The 20557-nt window shown below is 48.0% G+C and overlaps 1 protein-coding gene across 13 annotated transcripts in view; it reads left to right on the top strand.

Annotated features, from left to right (window-relative positions):
* The window catches only part of SETD4 (SET domain containing 4), a 282732-nt gene that overhangs the window by 10557 nt on the left and 251618 nt on the right, over positions 1-20557 (top strand). For 7 of the 13 annotated variants that reach the window (XR_007477398.1, XR_007477396.1, XR_007477397.1 and 4 more), the window contains exons 5-11: positions 2004-2092; positions 3599-4028; positions 6019-6193; positions 7670-7751; positions 8889-8969; positions 11500-11623; positions 12888-13054. Coding sequence is in view for 8 of the 13 variants with exons in the window: in XM_033418251.2 (XP_033274142.1) it covers positions 2004-2092; positions 3599-4028; positions 6019-6193; positions 7670-7751; positions 8889-8969; positions 11500-11623; positions 12888-13022 (1116 nt within the window). In the remaining 5 variants the exon portion in view is untranslated. Of the gene's footprint in view, positions 1-2003; positions 2093-3598; positions 4029-6018; positions 6194-7669; positions 7752-8888; positions 8970-11499; positions 11624-12887; positions 13158-20557 lie in introns of those variants that run through there. The other 6 variants (XM_033418254.2, XM_004264543.3, XM_033418255.2 and 3 more) reach the window with 1 other exon arrangement.

Below are 20557 nucleotides of genomic sequence, written 5' to 3'. Positions count from 1 at the left end.
CTCACCCTGGAAATTTCAGCTCCCAGCTGCTGTGAGCTCCCAGCTGCTGCCAGCTCCCAGCTGCCGCCATCTCCCAGCTGCCGCGAGCTCCCAGCTGCCACGAGCCGCACCCTTCAGGTGGGACTGCATGGGGAGCAGGAGCAGGGAGCGCATTGGGGGGGCGGCCAGCAGTCTCTGCGGCAGCAGGGTTTGTAAATCGGATCATACTGTAAATGCGCTGGGGATGGGCTGGGGGTGGAAGGGAGCTGCTCGAATCTGAGCATCCGTAGTAAGTACGGCCGGGCAGCCCAGCAGGCTGCTAACCCTCCTGGCTTCTGTCTCCTCACCTGGAAAGCGGGAGGTAAGTGATGCGGATGCTCTCCAAGGTCTGTTTTAGTTCTTCTGTGCTACTTAAAGGGTATCTAATGCACAGTTTTCTGTAAAGCTAGAAATTAATTCCTTAACTTATTTGTAATGATCTTAATTTTCTGTTTCAAAATTGTTTTAATTTATTTTTACTTCCTTAATTTATTAAAAAAACCCAGCTGTGTATATATCTTTAGCCTAAAGAATGGTAGCTTTTAATGTTATAATTCTATTATGCTATCTTAATTTTTTTTATTAAACATTTAAAATTGTGGTAAAATTTACACAACATAAAATTTACTATCTTAACCCTTTTTAAGTGTGCAGTTCAGTAGTATTAAGTACATTAACATTGTTGTGCAATATTTTTCTTTTTGAGGGGAGGTATATGACTTCATTGTGTAGCAGAAGTTGGGGGGAGAAATATACCTCTCATGAATGCAGCAGTGGCTGTGGGCAGTTTTTGTTAAGATCATGAAATGATAATTGGCAGTTGCTTTACATGTACTCTCAAATGTGGCTTTATTGTGAAAACTTTTTGAAAATTGAGATGTATTTTACACATAGTGAAATGCACAGATGTAAAGTGTCCAGTTTGATGAGTTTTGATGATGAAGTCATTTACCCCAGTCAAGACATAGAGCATTTTATTAAGTGCCTTTTTTTAAATCAGAAAGTCATGGGATGTCAGAGCAGGAAGGGACTGTGGTGACCATCCCAACTCAATCTTGAATCACAGATGAGGAGACCAGAAATTGAACCCAGGAGGTTTTTGGCTGTGATTTTTTTTTTTTTTTTTTTTTTGCGGCACACGGCCTCTCACCGTTGCGGCCTCTCCCATTGCGGAGCGCAGGCTCCGGACGCGCAGGCTCAATGGCCACGGCTCACGGGCCCAGCCGCTCCGCGGCATGTGGGATCTTCCCGCACCGGGGCACGAACCCGCGTCCCCTGCATCGGCAGGCGGACTCCCAACCACTGCGCCACGAGGGAAGCCCTGGCTGTGATGTTTAACCAACTTAGATGCCAGTTACTATGAAAGCAGGATCTTATGTCTGGCTTCTTAGTGCTCTCTTTCTGATGTCTCTTCCTTGACATCTTGATTTTTCTTTCTATGTTCTGTCTCAGGGGGAGAAACTGAAAGCTATACTTTGGCAGGTGGTCAAATGAGACCCTTGTGCTGGGGGGGCTGCCCTTCTTTCTTTAGCCACTTGGCGCAGGTTATACGGCGAGCAGGCCATTGCTGGGAATAGTCACTGGACACATGGATTTCACTGGAAGAATTTTTTGGCGTGGTTTCTGTCTGTTGCCTATAGGTAGCACTATTTCCTGGTGTCAGAAAACGAAGGGGTAATATGATTCGAGTTGTCAGAGTGTTTCCACATTCCTTTCTGGTGGAAGGTTGACTGGTGGTGGGTGTCAGTCACACAATTAACCTTTAATTCTTGCTGGGGATGTAGTATCTATCCCTGGCGTGGGAGCAGCCTTGCCTGCATCTGCTGACTTAAACTGGGGAGCCCATCCCCTGAGGGCTCTTCGGTCATCGGTGGTTGGGCTCTGCTGGGTTCTTATTAGATGATTGTGGAATCAAGGGCTTTATAGACTCATTCAGGTCCTTCCCAAAGCATGGATGTGCTAAACTTTACTTTCTTTTTGGCAAGGAGGGACAGATGATTATCTCATTGCCTGAGAGTTGCCTGCTCACCACGGACACAGTGCTTAGAAGCTACTTAGGGGCGTATATTGCTAAGTAAGTGACTGCTCACCTGCTTGTCTGGGCCAAGTGCTTCTCCCTTAAAGTTTATATCATTGGAGAGTGTGTCGTCCAAGACATAGCTCATTAGGACCCAGCCCTTTCACGTAGCTAACAAATATCTGAAATGATTTGAAAGGTTTACTCTGTTTTATGAAGTTGATTCTTAATTCATTGTAAACTGCGTTTTTAAGGTTTTAATAGGCTGCTTGGGATGTGGGTTTGAATCCTGATCTAACCTTACTAGAAAATAAGGATTAAATGGGATAATAGATGTAAATCACAGCTGAGTGCCTTGTCTCATGACACTCCACTCTCCTCCGTTGTAGTAGGTCTTGACAAATTCTATTTAATCTTTCATTTTTACCCTTATTGTACTTGCTTGAATTCCCCTTCAGCTCTGAAGAGCTGTTGACAGTATGAGAGAGTTGGTTTTGTTTGGCAGAGAAGAGAGGAGACCAACATGGGAGCTGAGAACTAGTTTCTGGCTTATGTTATAGGGGGTCTCTGTTTTGGGTGGGTTTCTGAGGACAGTGTGAGGGAGATCCTCAGCATAAGGGGTTTCTAAATTATAAAGGTTGAAAGATTGTATTGTTTCTCAACCCACAGTAAGTTCTGGACTTTTTTTCCCTGGCTTACTTTTGTAAGAGGGCTGGTGTATTTTCACTGGCCTGAGTAGAGGCAAGGATGCTCTTAGTATTAACATTTTCTGAAAGTTTGAGTAGGACGCATGGTATTTTAGGAATCTGAACTTTGAAGGATTAATGAAAACTTTCCTAAATACATTCATGCAACATGTGATCTTTTTATTGGTAACAAATAAAAACACTGAGATGTATAATTTGCAATAGAATGGGTACATTTAAGACAAAAGCTTTAGATCTGTAACAGGTATATAGTGAGCCTCTTCAGTTTTCTGCCTGGGTTAGTATCATATAATAGAACTTTCTGCAACGATAGCATTGTTTTACCTTGTGCTGTCTGGTACGGTAGCCACCAGCCACATATGGCTCAAGAGCACTTGAAATGTGGCTTGTATGACTGGGGAATTGAATTTTCAATATTATTTAATTAAAAAAATAAAAATTGAAATAGCTATATGTACGCAGCGGTTACTATGTTGGAGGGGGCACGTCTAGGTTCTTTCCACCAGTTGCCCTCTACCCCCCAAGTGGAACAAGTGAAATTCCAGCAAAAGCTTTAAAACTGGAGAACCAAGTTGGAAGCAAAGAGGTTTTTGCAAGAAAGAATCTCTGGCAAACAAAGCTGGAGCTTGGGTTAGTGAGCCAGTTCTTGTATCAGTGTGACGGGTTCACTGCATTTGTACTGGGGTGCAATCCGGGGAGGAAAGCCTTGAGGAAGGAAGACCTCTCTTGGGTGCATTAGGTGAGCTTGGCCACAGTCCCTCTGGGAGCAGAACTAAGCCCTAGGATGTCTGTACTTCTTGCTTACGCCGTATTTTGAATGAAAGTAATTCCTTTAATCTACTTTTCATTTTAAAAGGTGGCAGCCTCCTCCATCTCCTGTGCTGGCTCTTTGCACCTTTTTAGTTTCAGAAAAGCATGCTGGGGACCGGTCTCCCTGGAAGCCTTACCTGGAGGTTTTGCCCAAGGCCTACACCTGCCCTGTTTGTTTGGAGCCAGAAGTGGTGAATCTTCTTCCCAGACCTTTGAAAGCAAAGGCCAGAGAACAGAGAACCCACGTGCAGGAGTTCGTTTCTTCCTCCAGAGACTTTTTCTCTTCCCTGCAGCCTCTGTTTTCGGAGGCCGTCGAGAGCATCTTCAGCTACAGCGCCCTCCTGTGGGCTTGGTGCACTGTCAACACCAGGGCTGTGTACATGAAGCGCGCGCCGAGGCAGTGCTTTTCCGCAGAGCCGGACACCTGCGTGCTCGCCCCGTTCCTCGATCTGCTGAACCACAGCCCTGACGCCCAGGTGAGACGTTAACCGGGAGACCTGTGTTTGGTTTCAATAGGAAGGACTCTAACGTGTAGAACCTGTGACTCGGAAGAGCCAGCAGAACCGCAGGGAGAGGTGCAGCTGGTAAGCCCACCTGCTGTCAGGTAGGCTTCTCTCTTTCTTCCCGACCCTCTTTCCCCGCCGGCATCCTTTTCCTTTGCCACTTTCCCTGCTCTGCTCTCCAGGCCTGCAGGTGGTCTATCCCCTCTATGCCCCGAACCCTAGCCCTCCCCCACCTCCCCATGGTGCAGCATCCTTCTTCCTCCTTTCAGACCTGCGGCTAAAGTCTCGCTTGCTTTCCTGTCTCTTTCCCTTTCACACTTGGTGGCATCGCTGTCAGCATTTTGCCGTGATCTCTGAGGGACTTGCTCCTTCCCCGCTTGGAGCTCTGCAGTCTTAGAGGACAAGTACTTTGCCTTGTACTTTTTGTAACGCCAGTGCTCAGCACAGGGCCTGGCACATAGTAGGCCTGTTCAATCAATCAACAGTTTCTGGCTGGATGGCTATTTGTGGGAAATCGTTAAGGGGTCCCACTTTGGGAGTCAGTCGGGGATCTCTTCTTCCCCAGGCTTCTCTGCTCCAGCACATAAAGGAGATGATTATATCTGCGGGGCACACGGGGCTGAAGGCCTGGCACGAGGGCAAAGGATGTCTGTGTGTCAGCTAACCTGTTGCCTGTTCAGGGTGCGCTTGCAGGCGCACTGGCGGGACCTGCGCTCACGCTGTCCTCTTCGTGACCCACGCCACCCTGAGAAGCCCACGTGCCCACGAGACGAGAGCGTGGGGATGGAGGGGAGACCCTCCCTGTGCTTTCTTAGGCTACGGCCATCGCTGTGCCTGTCTGCTCCTTGCTTTTGTAGAAAGATGCATTTCTAACAAAATTAAGCAAAGGAGAGCTTCCCTGGTGGCGCAGTGGTTGAGAGTCCGCTGCCGATGCAGGGGACACGGGTTCGTGCCCCGGTCCGGGAAGATCCCACATGCTGCGGAGTGGCTGAGCCTGCGAGCCATGGCCGCTGAGCCTTCGTATCCGGAGACTGTGCTCCGCAGTGGGAGAGGCCACAGCAGTGAGAGGCCCGCGTACCGCAAAAAAAAAAAAAAGTGCGCTGCAGCTGGCGTTTGACGTGACACCGCTGGCCTTGGCCCTGACCTCTTGTAGGTGCCACAAAAGCTAGAATTTCAGCCTGGTCCTCATCCCCGTCTCACTGCAGTTTGCTGCTTGGTGAGAAGGCCTCGGTGCTTGTACCCGCCGCTTGTTGTGGGAGCAGTCGGTCTCCTTGGTCTTTTCCTCTCTGCCTGTTACCTAACAAAGCTGTCACAAAATCCATATGACAGTATCAGCCAACATCATGCTGTTCACAAAAGGCTGTGTGTGTATCGTAGGACCTGAAATTTCATGCTCGGCCTGGATGTCTGGGCCTCGCGGGGCCCCGAAGGCCTGACCGTGAGTTCCTCCGCCCTCTCCGGATATTTCCCACCCAGCAGGAAGTTGCCCTCAGCCGGACTGGCTGTAGCCCACCTGGTCCTCAACCGAATGCGTGTCAACTCCCTGCCAGCCCTCAAAATTATTCAAACAGGCAAATCACATCGCCCCGGGGAACCAGGGCGTCACCCCTTGCGCCTGCAGGCCTGCTTCCCATGGCCTCTGCTGACACTCCGCTCCCAGGCGCAGCCCCTGTGTGGCCGTATGGGTGACTTACAATAAACTGCCATTAGTCATCTGTCCGCTGTCAGGTGTCGTGTGTTTGGCCATCCTCAGAGCCCCCAGGTGGGACTCCCTCCCACCCCGATGGGGGGAAGTCGAGGAGAACCAAAGAGGCCAAAGTGCGGACGTGGCATTTTTTCTCCAGGTGGATAAATTCCGTGATGAGTGCTTGAAAGCGGCATCCTGCTTAAATTCATACGCTCACTTAATCTTTTTAGTTTTCTGCTTTGCTCTAAAAACATCTTTTACAATTCTTTTTTCTAGGTAAAAGCAGCATTTAATGAGGAAACTCGCTGTTATGAAATTAGAACAGCTGTGAGCTGTGGGAAACACCAAGAGGTGCTCATCTGCTATGGCCCTCACGATAACCACCGCCTGCTCCTCGAGTATGGATTTGTTTCCGTCCGCAATCCTCATGCTTGTGTTTATGTCTCAAAAGGTTGGAATTAACTTTGGTTCTGATCACTAAGATGATAGAATTCCCCGCCCCCCCATCTGTGGTTATGTTAAGTTTTTGTCACAATGGCAAAACCTTAACGTGTGTATCATTTATTTTCTCCTAGGCAGGGCTAGCCTAATTCTTATTGACCACGTCATTTCATTGTTGAAGTAAAACCAGCAAAGCTTTGATCGGTGTTGAGGATAAGAAGAACTGAGATTTTTATTGCATTAGGTCAGACAGTAGAATGGAAGAAAAGAGAAACTGCTAGGGAAATAAATAGAGTATTAATAGATGGCAAGAAGTGGAAATTTTTGTACTGAAACATTGTCACTAAAGATAAAATAGGATTAGAGAGCAACAAGTAAAAAATATTTATGAAGCACCCACTGTGTGTAAGGTGGTGTACCAATCACATGGTAAATATGTTACACAGTCCTTCTCTGGGCGGCTTAATGGCATGATAAAATATGCATTCCATTTATGTTCTTTTGTTACCTAGCGTCATCATTGGTATTACTCTTTTTAAAATAATGATTTACCTATTAAATTTATGCTGTGAAAATTTCAAATATGGTATTAAAAATAGTACATAGTGGGCTAATTTTTTCCCCCTTCCTTGAAGCAGCAGATAAATCGTTTTCTAGGCTTTGAAGAAATGGCTAGAGATTTACGGAGTGTATAATTTGAGGTAGTTTTAATATAAGTTCTAATGGAAATAGAGACTTGGTCAAGGTGATACTACTCCATCCTATTAGTAGCCAAAGTAATAATGTTATTTCTCAGAATGAAATGGAAAAGCGAAAACTGGGCCTTGCTGGGTCTCTTAGAAAGCTAGCTTTGAAATTAGCCTTATATTATGAGAATAACTTTAATATTGATGACCATGAAGTATTGATTTGTTAAATAATTTGAACAAAATTCACACTTTCATTATTTCTGCATTTAAAAAATAAAAGTAGAGAAATGTAAAAAATTTTAGAAATAGAAAAATCCCTCATTATCCTATGACCCCAAAAAGCTTTGTTAATTTTTGCATGTTCATTTTCAGTTGTTTATGATTACAGTCACTAATATCCAGACAGTTTTGAATTCTGGCTTTTAAAAACTGAGTCTTGGAAACATTTCCTCATGTTTGTACGGAGTCTGTACTTCTGGTGGGTGTAATTTCTCAGCAGTCCTGCTAATGTCTTCATTACCCGATTTCACGGGTTGATTTGCTTAGTGAGAGCAGCAGCTGAGGTAGCAGACGTTTTGTCCCCTGCCTTGGAATTCTTGTAGCTTTCCAGAGGGCTGAATCATACTCCCATTGAGTTGGGCTTGAAGACTAGATTTTTTGGATGTGAAATAGGTAAAATTGTTTACACATGTCTTGATTGCTAACGGGAACGAAAGTAAGCTGAGAAGAAAGGGTCCCCCCTCTCTTCCACCTGAATTATACCCTAAATCTCAGCCTGATTTTTTTTTTTAATGCAGATATACTCGTTAAATATCTTCCATCAACAGATAAACGGATGAACCAAAAGATTTCCATTTTAGAGGATCACGACTTTATAGAGTAAGTGTTTCTCTCCAGTAATTATTCCTTCAGGAAATCTTGATGAGAAGTTGAGAGCTGGGATTTTTACAGGTGTGAGCTGCCTCCCGACTTGTATCCCGTGACAGGTAGCTACTTACCGAGCATTTACTCTGTGCGGCACATCGTGCTTCATGTTGCGGGATACACAGGAGGGGAATTTGCTGGTCAGGCGACTTGTTTGGGGACCTAAGATACAAGCCTGAAGTCTCAAGTTCTGTACCGGGAGAGCCCCGTACGTACTGATCGGTGGCCCAGTATGTTTGTGGCAAACATGTGGTCAGGTGGGGTGGCATCGGCTACTGCAGGCCAGCCTGGCCGTCAGTCACCCGGCAACAGGATGCAGGCTCTTGGGATGGGAGGAGCCTAGGTGATTCCACGCCAAGTGGGATAAACTGGGTTTGACAACCCTCCCTTTCAGATTTTCTTCTGTAGGTGAAATTAAGTTTTAAATAATCCAGCAGCACTGTGAGGGACACTAGCTCTGTTGGCTGCCATTTGTTTCATCCAGAGGATCATCCAGATTCTTCATCATTCATCTCACTGTGGCCCCCTCATCCAAGTTCAGCTTCTTACCAAATAAAAATAGCTTTTTACTTTTTTTTTTTTGCGGTACGCGGGCCTCTCACTGTTGTGGCCTCTCCCGTTGCGGAGCACAGGCTCCGGACGCGCAGGCTCAGCGGCCATGGCCCACGGGCCCAGCCGCTCCGCAGCATGTGGGACCTTCCCGGACCGGGGCACGAACCCGTGTCCCCTGCATTGGCAGGCAGACTCTCAACCACTGCACCACCAGGGAAGCCCTACTTTTTTTTTTTTTAACACAAAGAATTTTTTGTTACTCAGGCCTTATTCGTAAGTATTTGCAGACTTACTTTTCTCTTTGTGACTAAGACCATGGGTTGTGCCATGTTTAGTGGCCCCTTTAAAAAAATGTTTGGATTTTCAGTCATTTACCGTGATGTAATGAAGTACTGAAATGACAGACTGGTAATTTTTTTTTTTAATTTAATTTTTATTTTATGTTGGAGTGTAGTCGATTTACAATCTTGTGTCAGTTTCAGGTGGACAACAAAGTGATTTAGTTATACATATACATATATCTGTTCTTTTCTACTTTAGAAATTTGACGTTTGGATGGGATGGACCGTCTTGGCGGTTACTCACAGCTCTTAAGTTGTTATGTCTGGAAGCTGAAGAATTGTAAGTTCCCTGTGTGTTGGTCATGAGCTGTAGCTACGATTTGGACATAACTTTGGCTTTTTTGGGGCTTACATTCAAAGGCCCAACCTCAGAGGAGAAAGGAATGCCCTTGTATATTGGGGTTGCTTATTCTCTGTGTAACTTGCCCGTGTGGGGAGTGGTTCACTTCTAGGTTTGCACCATTTCTGGAATTCTGGTTTTAGAGTTATAGTCAGAGTACACAGGCCTGAGAACTGGTCTCTCCTCACATGTATCCCCCTGGTGACCTGCAGCTCGTTGTTCAGGGCAAACACTTGGAAAAGCGTGCGCGTTGGCCCTGGTCAGAGGAGAGCCTCTGAGCAGGTGGATTTTTCCTGGGAACAGGCCGAGCTCCTGACCACTGGCCGGGTCCCCCCCGGTTCTGTCCTGGGGGCAGATCCAGACGCCTGCTCAAGGAGAGGCCTGGATATTTCCATAGAGGAGGCAGGTGGAGGAGCCCCTGGTGTAGACACGCATCCTGGTCAGGTCCTCACTATTCCTGAGAGGCTGTTGGTCCTTCCCTTAGTGTGGAAAGGATGGTCACACGCGCGGCCGTGCGCTGCCCAGCCCTGGAGCTCCTTGCGAGGGAGTCGGGGAGTAATGCCTGCTACTTAGCAAATCTCAGGTGAGAGACACCACAGGGAGGACTTCCTGAAGATGGCGAACCCCGTCCTCGAGCAGTTGGGAGGATTAGGTGAGATAACGCCTAGAAGCAGCCCTCAGCACAGTGCCTGGAAGTAGTTTGTGCTCATTCCATCGTGCCCGTGATGTTGCTGTTTACAGTGTTGCTTACTTCCTTTTCTGTAGGGACTTGGGGAGAAAAACTATCCCCTGGTCTCAACACCAGAAGCAGTTGTGTCTCTTCTCAGCAGATGGTGTGTTTTTGTCGTAGAGACACTGAATTCTGTATCTGATGTGTTTCCTGCTTTTCATTGCTCGCTAGAAAACTCAGAGGCAAATTTGTGGTCCATCCATGTGTGCAGGATTCTAAGGCATACAATTTGTCACTGACTCATTCCTGGCTGTATCTTATCTTTCTTCTTCTTCCCTTCATCTTGTTTTCCCTATCCATTCATCTTGTGTTTTATTTTATCTCGTGCATACCCACATAAGTTTCTTTAAGTCGTTCTTGGAGACGTCAACCTCAAATTAAATAAAGCAACTGGATGTTTCCCAGAGGTCCTCCTGAGGCCTCCTTTCTTCCCTTTGGGTGCTTTCTGACTACCTGAGTGGTGTGGCAGAGGAAGCATGTGTTTGGGATTCTGCCTGACGGGTATTTGCACGCTAGTTCTGCCTCTCATTAGCTCCGTCACTTAGGGTGAGTGCTTTACTGTTCCGGATTCTCAGTTTCTTTGTGTCTGAGGTGGGGATTATAATGCTTTCTTTGCTAGGCGTTTGTGAAGATTAAAACAGATACTGGCTGCGTATAAAGCACTGTTCCTGGCACACAGTAATGGCGTTCCTTCTTTCTTTCTTCCTTTTTTTTTTTTTGGCCGTGCCACGCGCATGCAGGATCTTAGTTCCCCAACCAGGCACTGAACCCGTGCCCCCTGCAGTGGAAGTGCGGAGTCTTAACCACTGGACCGCCAGGGAAGTCCCTAATGTTATTTCTCGACTTCCTTTCTTTCCCGAGAACTCATCTGCTCTGGGATTGCCGCCATGATCCCTGAAGCTGATGACATCTAAGACTTCATTTTCTGTGTGGCTCTTGGGCTGTTCTGAATTTCTCAGCGACTTCTGTGCCCTCCACTGGGATGGTAGAGCTGTCACCGTGGCCTTTCCCTCCTCAGCCACGTGCACTTTCGCGTTCTGTGCATCCAGCATCTGTCCCCCCGCCCCCTTCCTCCCTGTTTAGTGCTCCTCACCGGCCTGTAGGCTTGACTCAGCCCCTCCTGCTCGGCACATTGGCCGTGGCCCCCTCTTGCCTCCTCTGCAGAAAGCTGGCCCCGCCAGCCCACTGAGCCCCATTTCCTACGGACTTCCTCAGTGTAAAATTGGAAGGACCTGCATGTAGAGAAAGGCTTCACTGTAGATTCCTCTTTCCATCTGTAGAGCATTTTACTTTGTGAAACATGTCCTGTTCTGTTTGCCATTTTTTTTAGGAGAGGCTGTCATTTGAAGAAAAGGAAAACCTCCGCCTTTGCTCCTTAGTCAGTAGTACTTTGACTGTGGACTCACCTTCCTGTCTGTCCCTTGTTCTCTTCCTATGGCTGGTGGACGCGACTCTTCTTACTCATGTGCCAGACACAGGATTGTGGCACTAATAAAACTCAGGCCCTGCCTGCAAAGAGCGCCAGTTCCCTCGCTTCTTATCCTCAGCGTTCCTTCTTCTGTCCTGTATACCTCGTCTGCTCCAACACAGGACCTGCGTGTGGTGGGAGGTTTGAGGGAACATGCTGATGGAATGAGTTTTATTATATTTCTGGAAAAATAGGAGAAGTGTTCAAGTGGAAAAGCCGCCTTTGTTTTTGAAAACCTGCTGAAATGACCTTATTGAATATTTTGGTTCTAGGACATGCTGGAAAAAAGTACTTATTGGGGAAATAATTTCAGATACAAATGAGAAGGCAAGTTTGGACATAGCCCAGAAAATATGCCATTATTTCATCAAGGAGAGTAAGGCTGTACTTCAAAAGGTATGCTTCTAGAATATTGCGTTCTTTTCCTAAGTGTGTTGATGAAGTTGTTTTGTACTGATGCTTGTTGGATAGGGATAGTCCACCTTCTTAGGGTGTTGTTAATGCCTTAATAAATGAACACTGATGTAATTCGTGTTTTGACTGTTAACATGTGTCTACACCTTTTAATAGGTAAAATTATTGCATGAATTCTTGGTAACAGATTTTTAAGGTACTCTTTCCCTTTTATTTTTAAATTTCTTTTAGTTAAAAAAATTTTTTTTTGGCCGGGTTGGGTCTTCGTTGCTGCACACGGGCTTTCTCTAGTTGTGGCGAGCAGGGGCTGCTCTTCGTCGCAGTGCACAGGCTTCTCATTGCGGTGGCTTCTTTTGTTGTGGAGCATGTGCTCTAGGCGCGCGGGGCTTCAGTAGTTGTGGCACGCGGGCCCTAGAGGGCGCAGGCTTCTGTAATTGTGGTGCGTGGGCTCAGTAGTTGCGGCGCAGGGCTTAGTTGCTCCACGGCATGTGGAATCTTCCCTGACCAGGGATCGAACCCATGTCGCCTGCATTGGCAGGCTGATTCTTAACCACTGCACCACAAGGGAAGTCCCGTCTTTCCCTTTTATTTAATGAACGTTTTAATTAAATGAGGAATTAGCTTATTTGAATGAAAACATTACTAGGATTAAAAAAAATAATTTTATTGAACCTTGAAGACCTTGTGTTGAGTGAAATAAACCATGACCCAAAAAGACAAATACCCTGTACTGTATGATTCCACTTAAATGAGATATCTGGAATAGGCAAATTTATAGAGACAGAAAGTAGAGTAGAGGTTACCAGGGATTTGTGGAGGGGGAAATGGGGAGTTAATGTTTGATGGGTACAGAGTTTCTGTTTGGGATGATGAAAAAGTTCTGGAGATGGATGGTGGCTGTAGTTATATAACACTGTGAATGTACTTAGTGCCGCTGAATTGTACATTTAAAAGTGGTCAGAATGTTAATTTTTTTTTTTTTTTGCGGTACGCGGGCCTCTCACTGCTGTGGCCTCTCCCGTTGCGGAGCACAGGCTCCGGACGCGCAGGCTCAGCGGCCATGGCTCACGGGCCCAGCCGCTCCGCGGCATGTGGGATCTTCCCGGACCGGGGCACGAACCCATGTCCCTTGCATCGGCAGGCGGACTCTCAACCACTGCGCCACCAGGGAAGCCCTAAAATGTTAAATTTTATGTTTATGTATATTTTACTACACTAAAGAAAATCATTTAAAAATAACTTCCAGGTTTCTCATATGAAAGATGAAGAAGTGTCTTTGATAAACCAACTAACTTTGGTAGAAACACTGTGGACAGAAGAGCTGAAGATTCTCCAGGCCTCTGCTGAGACCCTAACCAGTTTGCAAACAGCTTTTACGTAACTTCACCGAAGTGCAGGTGATCACCTCCAATGGTGGGTGTGACTTCTTAAACATTTTTAAACTAAGGTTTATTTTATATAGAATCATTTACAGTCAATCAACGGTTTCTATTAAACAGTTATCTGCTTAATCCTATTCCCCTGCTTCTGTCTGTCTGTGGGGAGGAGTGGTGGCTGCTTGGGGACGTCGAAGGGCATCTGTAGGGGCAGAGCAGGTCCTGGGGACTCCGTCCCATCAGCATTTCTGTTGCTGTCAAAGCAAATAGCAGTCCTGGAGGAAGACGTCCCAGGAACGAATGAATTGTCACGGGAGGGCGAGGCTGGGAGGGGGCCGGGGTCAGCCCGGGGCCCCGTTTGTGGTCTTCCTCTGGGTGTCCTGCTTCTTACCTGACTCAGCGGCCGTAAGAGCACAAGACGTCGTGCTGCTCTGTGCTCTGATGCCAGCGGGTTAGGGTTGAGGGGCATGTAGCATGTGGCGGTGAGTGGCTGGGTGGCTTCGGAGGGGGCAGTGTGGGGCGGTGCCCAGCCGGCTTGGCTCCCAGCCGGGCTCCGCCCCCGCCGCTCTGAGCTAGAGCAACTCACTTTGAATCTTCTGTCCTTGACTGCCCATCTGGAAACGAGATTGTTACGGGGGTCCCCTGTGCTCCCACCTAGCAGCAGGGCCTGTGGCACAGGCCCCGGTGGGGCTGCCGCTCCCCGTCTGCGCCTCCCCTGTCCGCTGAGGACCAGGGATTAGCTCACGGGGAGGGCCCCTCCAGCCCGGACTACCTGTGATTTCTGTGCGCAGCAAGTGAGTTCGTCCTTGTCCAACAGGAGACTCGTGGAGCCTCACCAGTCCTCCCTCTGTTTACAGTTTCCCAGAATGTGTTCAGATCTCTGTGCAGCCCGTGTCCCTTTCCCATGCTTTGTGGTGGGTGTTTAACCCTTTTATTCTGCTCCTTTTCTTCATTTTAATGGGGGTATTGGGAGGAATAGGAGATAAAGTTTTGTGCTCACTTGGTCATTTTGAATTCAGGCTTTGCTTTCCTTTTTTTTCTTTTTTTTTTTTTTTTAAGAAGACAATACAAGCCCTTTAGGCTGTTGACGGCACTCTGAGTATGGGTTTTATATAAAGTGTGCTCTAATTAGTACTTTTTAGATCTTGGCTCTGGATTTAAACTTCTCACAGCGCTTTCATGCCCGTCAGTTAACAACTGTGAGGGGGTCAGAGCGGGTGTCATCATATATCCCAGAAGCAAATACGTGCTTATTATAAAAACTGGACGTTGTTGAAACATACAGCAGTAACGTTTATTAAACGTTAGCGTCGCTGGGTCGAGGCCCTGTGCTCGGGCTTGGTGCGCGGAGTTTTACGGAAGCCTCACAGCCGCCCTATTTTACAAACAAAGACCGGAAGAAACGGCCGGAAATCCCACACCTAGCGTGTGGCAGAGCGACGGTGCCTCTCAGCTGACCCTCTGGGGGACACGGGTCACAGCTCGGGGGCGTCAGTGTCCGGAGTTCCGCGCTCTCCTGACTCGGGTACGTGCCTCTCTTCCATCCTCACCGACGGCCGCGCTCCTCGCCCACCGGCCTTGGTGGGCGCGCGGCTTCACTGCAGGTTATGTTGGGGAGTCCGCGACAGGGTCGGCCTCGCTCTCGCCGCCCTGCGATGTGAGAGCGGGGATGAGAAACATCCCGGGAGCCGGTCCCTCCTCCGGCTGTCGTGGCCGCGCCCGGTCCCGCCGCCCTCCCCGGGAAGGCGCGAGCGCACAGGCGCAGCGTGGCTGGTCCCGGGGCGGAAGAGGGTCCTGCCCGGGGAGCGAGGGGCTGGCCTCTGTGCTGCGTGAAGCCAGCGGCTCGGCCTGCGTGCCTTCCCGGCCTGGACGCATCGAGCTGGCCGTTGCAGGAAGCTTCTGGGGATTTCCAGGAGGACGGGGCGGGTCTCCGCACCTCGCTGGGCAGGGATTACGTGACTGCCAGTTTGGGAAGAAGGGCTGGGCCCCCTGCGTAGCTCTTTCCGCTTCGCCCCTGGGGGAACCCAGCTCCACCCAGCGCAGCCGTGCCGCAGTGGGGACGTCTTGATTCTGGGCCTCTGTGTAGGGAAACTGACCTAAGGCTATGGCTATATTTTGACCTCTGTCCTTACCTAGGAGTATTTTTTATCCTTTTCAGAACTAGCGTGGGAAGGGGGTGTATACGCTCCTCAGGCCTCGGGGATCCCTGAATGGGTCATGGGGGGTGGGGGCTGCCCCAGCCCCGGCGTTTCTGTTGCCCAGAGTCCTGTCTTCCCTGCCCTGTTTTCAGCCTTCCCCAGAAGCGAATTCCTCTCGTGAAGCTCAACAAAAAACAAGTGAACGGAGCCCACTCACCTCAGGGATCAGAGTTGGAAATAAAACATCTTCATTATTGTATCTTGAGCATCTCTCCCTGTTCATAGATGCAGTTGAGGTTGACTTTGTTGTTGTTGTTTTAAAGATTTTTTTGACGTGGACCATTTTTTTAAAAGTCTTTATTGAATTTGTTACCATCTTTGCTTCTGTTTTACGTTTCCGTTTTTTGGCCACGAGGCATGTGGGATCTTAGCTCCCTGACCAGGGATCGAACCCGCACCCCCTGCATTGGAAGGCGAAGTCTTAACCATTGGACCTCCAGGGAAGTCCCCCCTTACTCTGCTTTTTAATAGCTGTAGTGTGTTTCATGATACACTCTACCAGGGGTTCACCAGCTTTTTCTGTAAAGGACCAAATAGTACATGTTTGAAGCTTTCTGGGCCATATGGTCTTTGGCCCAGTTGTAGTGCACAGCAGCTGTGGACAGTGTATAGACACGCATGCCTGTGTTTCAGTAAAGCCTGATTTACCAAGACAGGCCACGAGCCGTGGGGTGCTGACCCTGCACTACAGCACCATTTATTTTTCCTGTCCCCTATTCGTGGACATTTAGGACCTAAATATATTAATTCTTACTTGAGAGTGCTTTATACCTTTAGAAATTAAAGCCCCTCACCCCCCAACAGGAAAAACTTCTCAGGTGCATGTGGGACTTTAGTTGTCCGTGGTTAGAAAAAATGAACAATGACAAGAGGCAACTACTCAGAGACATTGACAAATGAGAGCTATTTCATCATCCATGACAGATCTACCCTTAGTTGTAAACAGCAGTATAATAAGGGCCTACTGTGTAGCATGGGGGACTCTACTCAGTGCTCTGTAATGACCTATATGGGAAAAGAATCTAAAGAAGAGTGGATATATGTATATGTGTAACTAGCACAACATTGTAAATTAACTATACTCCAATAAAAATTAATTAAAAAAAAAAGAAAACAGAAGTATAAGACTTACAGTTTGCAGATGACCCTTGGTGTATAAATGCATTCAGACTCCTTGCAAGAAATGCGTGGCTCCTGTGGACAGTCTGGCCCTCAGGGCGAACCCCAGGGAGGCCACACACTGCGTCCCTAGGCTTGTCCTTGCCAGTCAGTCCCTGTGAGGGCCAGCACCCCGCGTCTGCCCACACAGGGGGGCAGCCTGCACTGTCCTTTACCAGCAGAACCGTTTGCTCCCTTCTCCCATGTACCGCCTCTCCCCACCACTGCCATTGTTCTCCTTCCCCCTTTTTTGTTTTCTCTCTCCTAGGCCTTGGGCAGGCCTGCGGTTTTGTAGTACACCCATCCTTGTTGGTATCTGGTTCCGGAGTCTGTGGGTGGTAAACCTCCAACTGCTGCCTTGGCCTGAGGGGACAGACACCAAGAAGTGAAGGATGATTTGAGGCATTCCTGAAATCTTTCAAGATAAAAATAGAGGAGACTCTCCTCGGACTGGGGCACTTTAAGTGCTTCTGCCTGAAGGTGGAGACTGTTAATGACCTTTCAGGAAATCAGTGCTGTAATGCTGTGACAATGGCTTTCACTGAAACACCTGGACACCCCCTTGGAGGGGAGTCCGGGCACAGAAATGGGCGACTTATTTTAGCTCCTCCTTTAGTTGGTAAACCGCAGCTATATTCTGTGATAGATTAGTGTTGGGCAGCAGTAAGTTTTGTCCTGAGGAGGAAAGTACAACAAAACCTATTTTGGGTTGTCAGCTGACATTTGAATACAAAGCTTTGTCAGGAATGCCACCATGTTGGTTTACTTGGAAAAGAGCTTTGTTTTACAGGTCCAGGAAGTTACGTGTGAATTAAAGGGTACAAGAAGATTAGGAGGAAGGCCTGATGCACTTTTCTACATCCCTGCCAATGTACCACACACACCACTGTCATTGTATCACATACACCAGGGTCATTGTACCACAGGCAACAATGTCATACCACATACAACAGTGCAGTGTACCACATACAACGGTGTCATTGTACCACATACAACGATACAATGCGTCATGTACAGCAGTGCCATCTGCTGTCTCTCCAGGGCTGTTCCCACTCACCTTGCAGAGGGCATTTCTCTGTCTTCATCATTTTGTTGTAACCTTTCCTTGAAGGGATATTTTTTTTGTTTAATTTCCTTCTGTTCCATGTAGTTTTAATATCAGGCTATGAGTAAAATTTAAAAAAAAACACACAGAAATATAGTAAGATTTAAGAAAAACGTAAGGTTACCGCTTCACACCCACTAGCACAGCAATCATAAGAAAAGTGGATAATAACCCGTGTTGTTGAGGATGTGGAGAAATTGGAACCCCACACACTGCTGGTGGGAAAGGAAGATGGTGTAGCTGCTTTGGAAAATAGTTTGGCAGTGGCTCAAGAGGTTGATAAGCATAGAGTTATTTTATGACCCAGCCATTCCCCCTTTAGGTACATACCCAAGAGAATTGAAAACATATGTCCACACAAAAACATGAGCATGAATATTCATAGCAGCATTATTCATAACAGCCCCAAACCCAGATGTCCATCAGTGGGTGAACGGATCGATAAACAAAATGTGGTCTTCCCATAAAATGGAATATCATGCAGCCATAGAAAGGAATGAGGCACCAACACATGCCACACGGATGGACCTTAAAAACGTTATGCTAAATGAAAGAATCCAGCCACAAGAGGCCACATAGAATTTTATTCGCATGAAATTTCCAGAATAGACCAATCTGTAGCGATGGAAAGTAGATTAGCAGGTGCTGTGGCGTGGGGCAGGGTGCTAGAGGGATTGGAGGGTGACAGCCAAAGAGTAGGGGGTTTCTTTTTGGGTTGATGAAAACGTTCTAAAATTGTGGTCATAGTTGCACAACTCTGAATATACTAAAGCCCATTGAATTAGATACTTTAAATGGGGGAATGGTGTGGCATGTGAGTTATATTTCAATAAAGCTATTCTTTTAAAAAAAGTAGGGTTAGTACCTATTGGAGAATTCTATCCCTCTTCTTTTTTAAATTTTTAAATTGGTTTTCGGCCCCGCCACTGTGCGCTTGTGGGATCTTAGTTCCCTGGCGAGGGGATTGAACCTGTGCCCTCGGCAGTGGGAGTGCAGGGTCCTAACCACTGGACCGCCAGGGAATTCAATTCTATCCCTCTTCTCATGCTCAGCTAACACTTTTTCACAGGCAGGGCTAGAGTTTGTCAGTCTGATGATGATGGTAGAGGCCTGGCAGCGTTAGGTCCTCTGCCCCACGCGTGACATTTATAACCTGGTTTAATTCTTAACAATGATCTGTGCGGGAATAACTTTCCTGATTTTGTAAATGTGGAGACAAAGGTTCAGGAAGGTAGAGTTATTGCTGAGGTCACACAGCTAGGATTCAAACCTCGGTCAACCTTCATACCCCACTCTCCTAAAGTTGATGCTCCTGTGACTGTGTGTGTGAAGCACAGGCGGGCTTAGGTGGGCACCTGCCCTCCCCTGATTAGGATCACGTGGTCAGAGTGGAGCTGGAGTGGTCACCCTTGGACGAGCATCTGGAGGGCTGGGATCTGCGGTCCTGCTGTTTAAGCACGCTCCCTCCTGGCTTGATCACTGGCCTCTTGACCAGCAGAGACGCCTTAGTACATGGAAGAGCAGACTCAGGGCCCAGGGAACCTGACTTCACATTGACCCTGAGAGGGCGTGTTATTAGCCACGTTTTAGAGAAAAGGAAACAGGCTCCGAGGAGAGAAGGAATGCGGAGTGATGTGAGGGTGGCGGTGAGGCTGCTCTCCATCGCGGGCAGCAGGAGCCTTTATTAGGAGCACGTTTGTCACGGTGGGGTCCCCTGACCCTGGCATCAGAAACAGCCAGGGTGCACGAGCCCAGTCCAGACCCACTGAGTCAGTCTCTGGGAGGTAGGTCCGGGAATGTGTATTTGTTGAGGCCCCAGGTGATTTCAGGGTGCGCTGTCTGCAAACCACTGACCTAGAGATGCCAGAGGAGGGGCTGCGCCCTGGTCCCTGGTCCCAGGGCTTCAGTTGTCATTTCACAGGCTCTTGAGGTGAAGTGTTAGACAGACCTGACCCTCGATCGTGTGACTCCGACCCTGGGCCTCTGAATATGTGTAGCATCAGAGGGTGGCAGTGAGAGACGTCCTCGGGGTGATCCACTCTGACCCCTCATTTTGTGGGTGAAGCTCCCAGACAGTGAGAAGCTTGCTCTGGGCCATGGACTTAGCATCAGAACCCACATTTTCTTGCTGTTTCTAGCAGACTTTATGCTTTCCTGCATCCTCCTTCCAGATACTGTCCCAAATGAACTCCCCAAACTGTATTCTTCCAGGGAAGAATCAAAGTGGGAGCGGGGCTGTTGGAGGAGAAAGGGGAGCGGTAGCGTTAGCCTGAGAAGGGTTGGAGAAGGGACGCGCTGGAGCTGAGTCCTTCCTGGGTTTGGCCTCTGTCCTCATTTCAGCCCCTCCTCTGGTCTCACGGTGGCTCTGGGACGCACGTATTATGTCTTTATTAGATGTGAAGAAACTGAGGCATCGAGGGGTCAGGGGACTTATCCCACATCATACAGTTGGGGTTTGACCCCAGGAGTGTCTGAGTTCAAGTCTATCACCTGTCAGCCACACCTGTTTCTGCCTCCAAAGATGGGCAGCCTAGGGTGCAGGGTAGGGATGGGCCACCTGAGAGCAGTTTTTGTTGTGTCTCATTTTTGTGTTACAATGGGCAACCTCATTGGCCACGAGGACCCAGCAGCACCGAGCTTTGAGGAGAAAGAAGCCCTGCCTGGAAGTCCCTGCGGGCCAAGCCCTCTCCCTGCAGCCTGACTTTTTATGGTTGAATTTCAGTTTTCCAGCCTCTCCCACTCACCCTGAAGACCCACATCCCATAAAGGGCAGCAGGTGTTATTAGAGGGGCAAGAAGGGGAGAGTGGTCCTGCCAGACAGGCTTCTCCCATTCCGGAGGAATTTGTCCTGGGGTGGGGATCCCTATTGATATCAAGGGTCCCTGTCCAGCTCTGCAGCTCTGGCCACAAGCATTTGGACGCCTTCTGGTGCCTAGAATCAGAAGGTGAGGCAAAACCCAGGACTGCAAAGCATCTACTAAGCAGTTATTAGGGCAGTAAGTAATCGCAGTTCTAACTTTGCCCTTTTCACAAAGGGAGACTCTAAACTGATTAAGAGGAGAGGGGGTTTCAGGAGGTC

This window comes from Orcinus orca, chromosome 5 (assembly GCF_937001465.1).
Source record: "Orcinus orca chromosome 5, mOrcOrc1.1, whole genome shotgun sequence".
Lineage (NCBI taxonomy): Eukaryota > Metazoa > Chordata > Mammalia > Artiodactyla > Delphinidae > Orcinus > Orcinus orca.
This window is presented reverse-complemented; position numbering and strand designations above follow the sequence as displayed.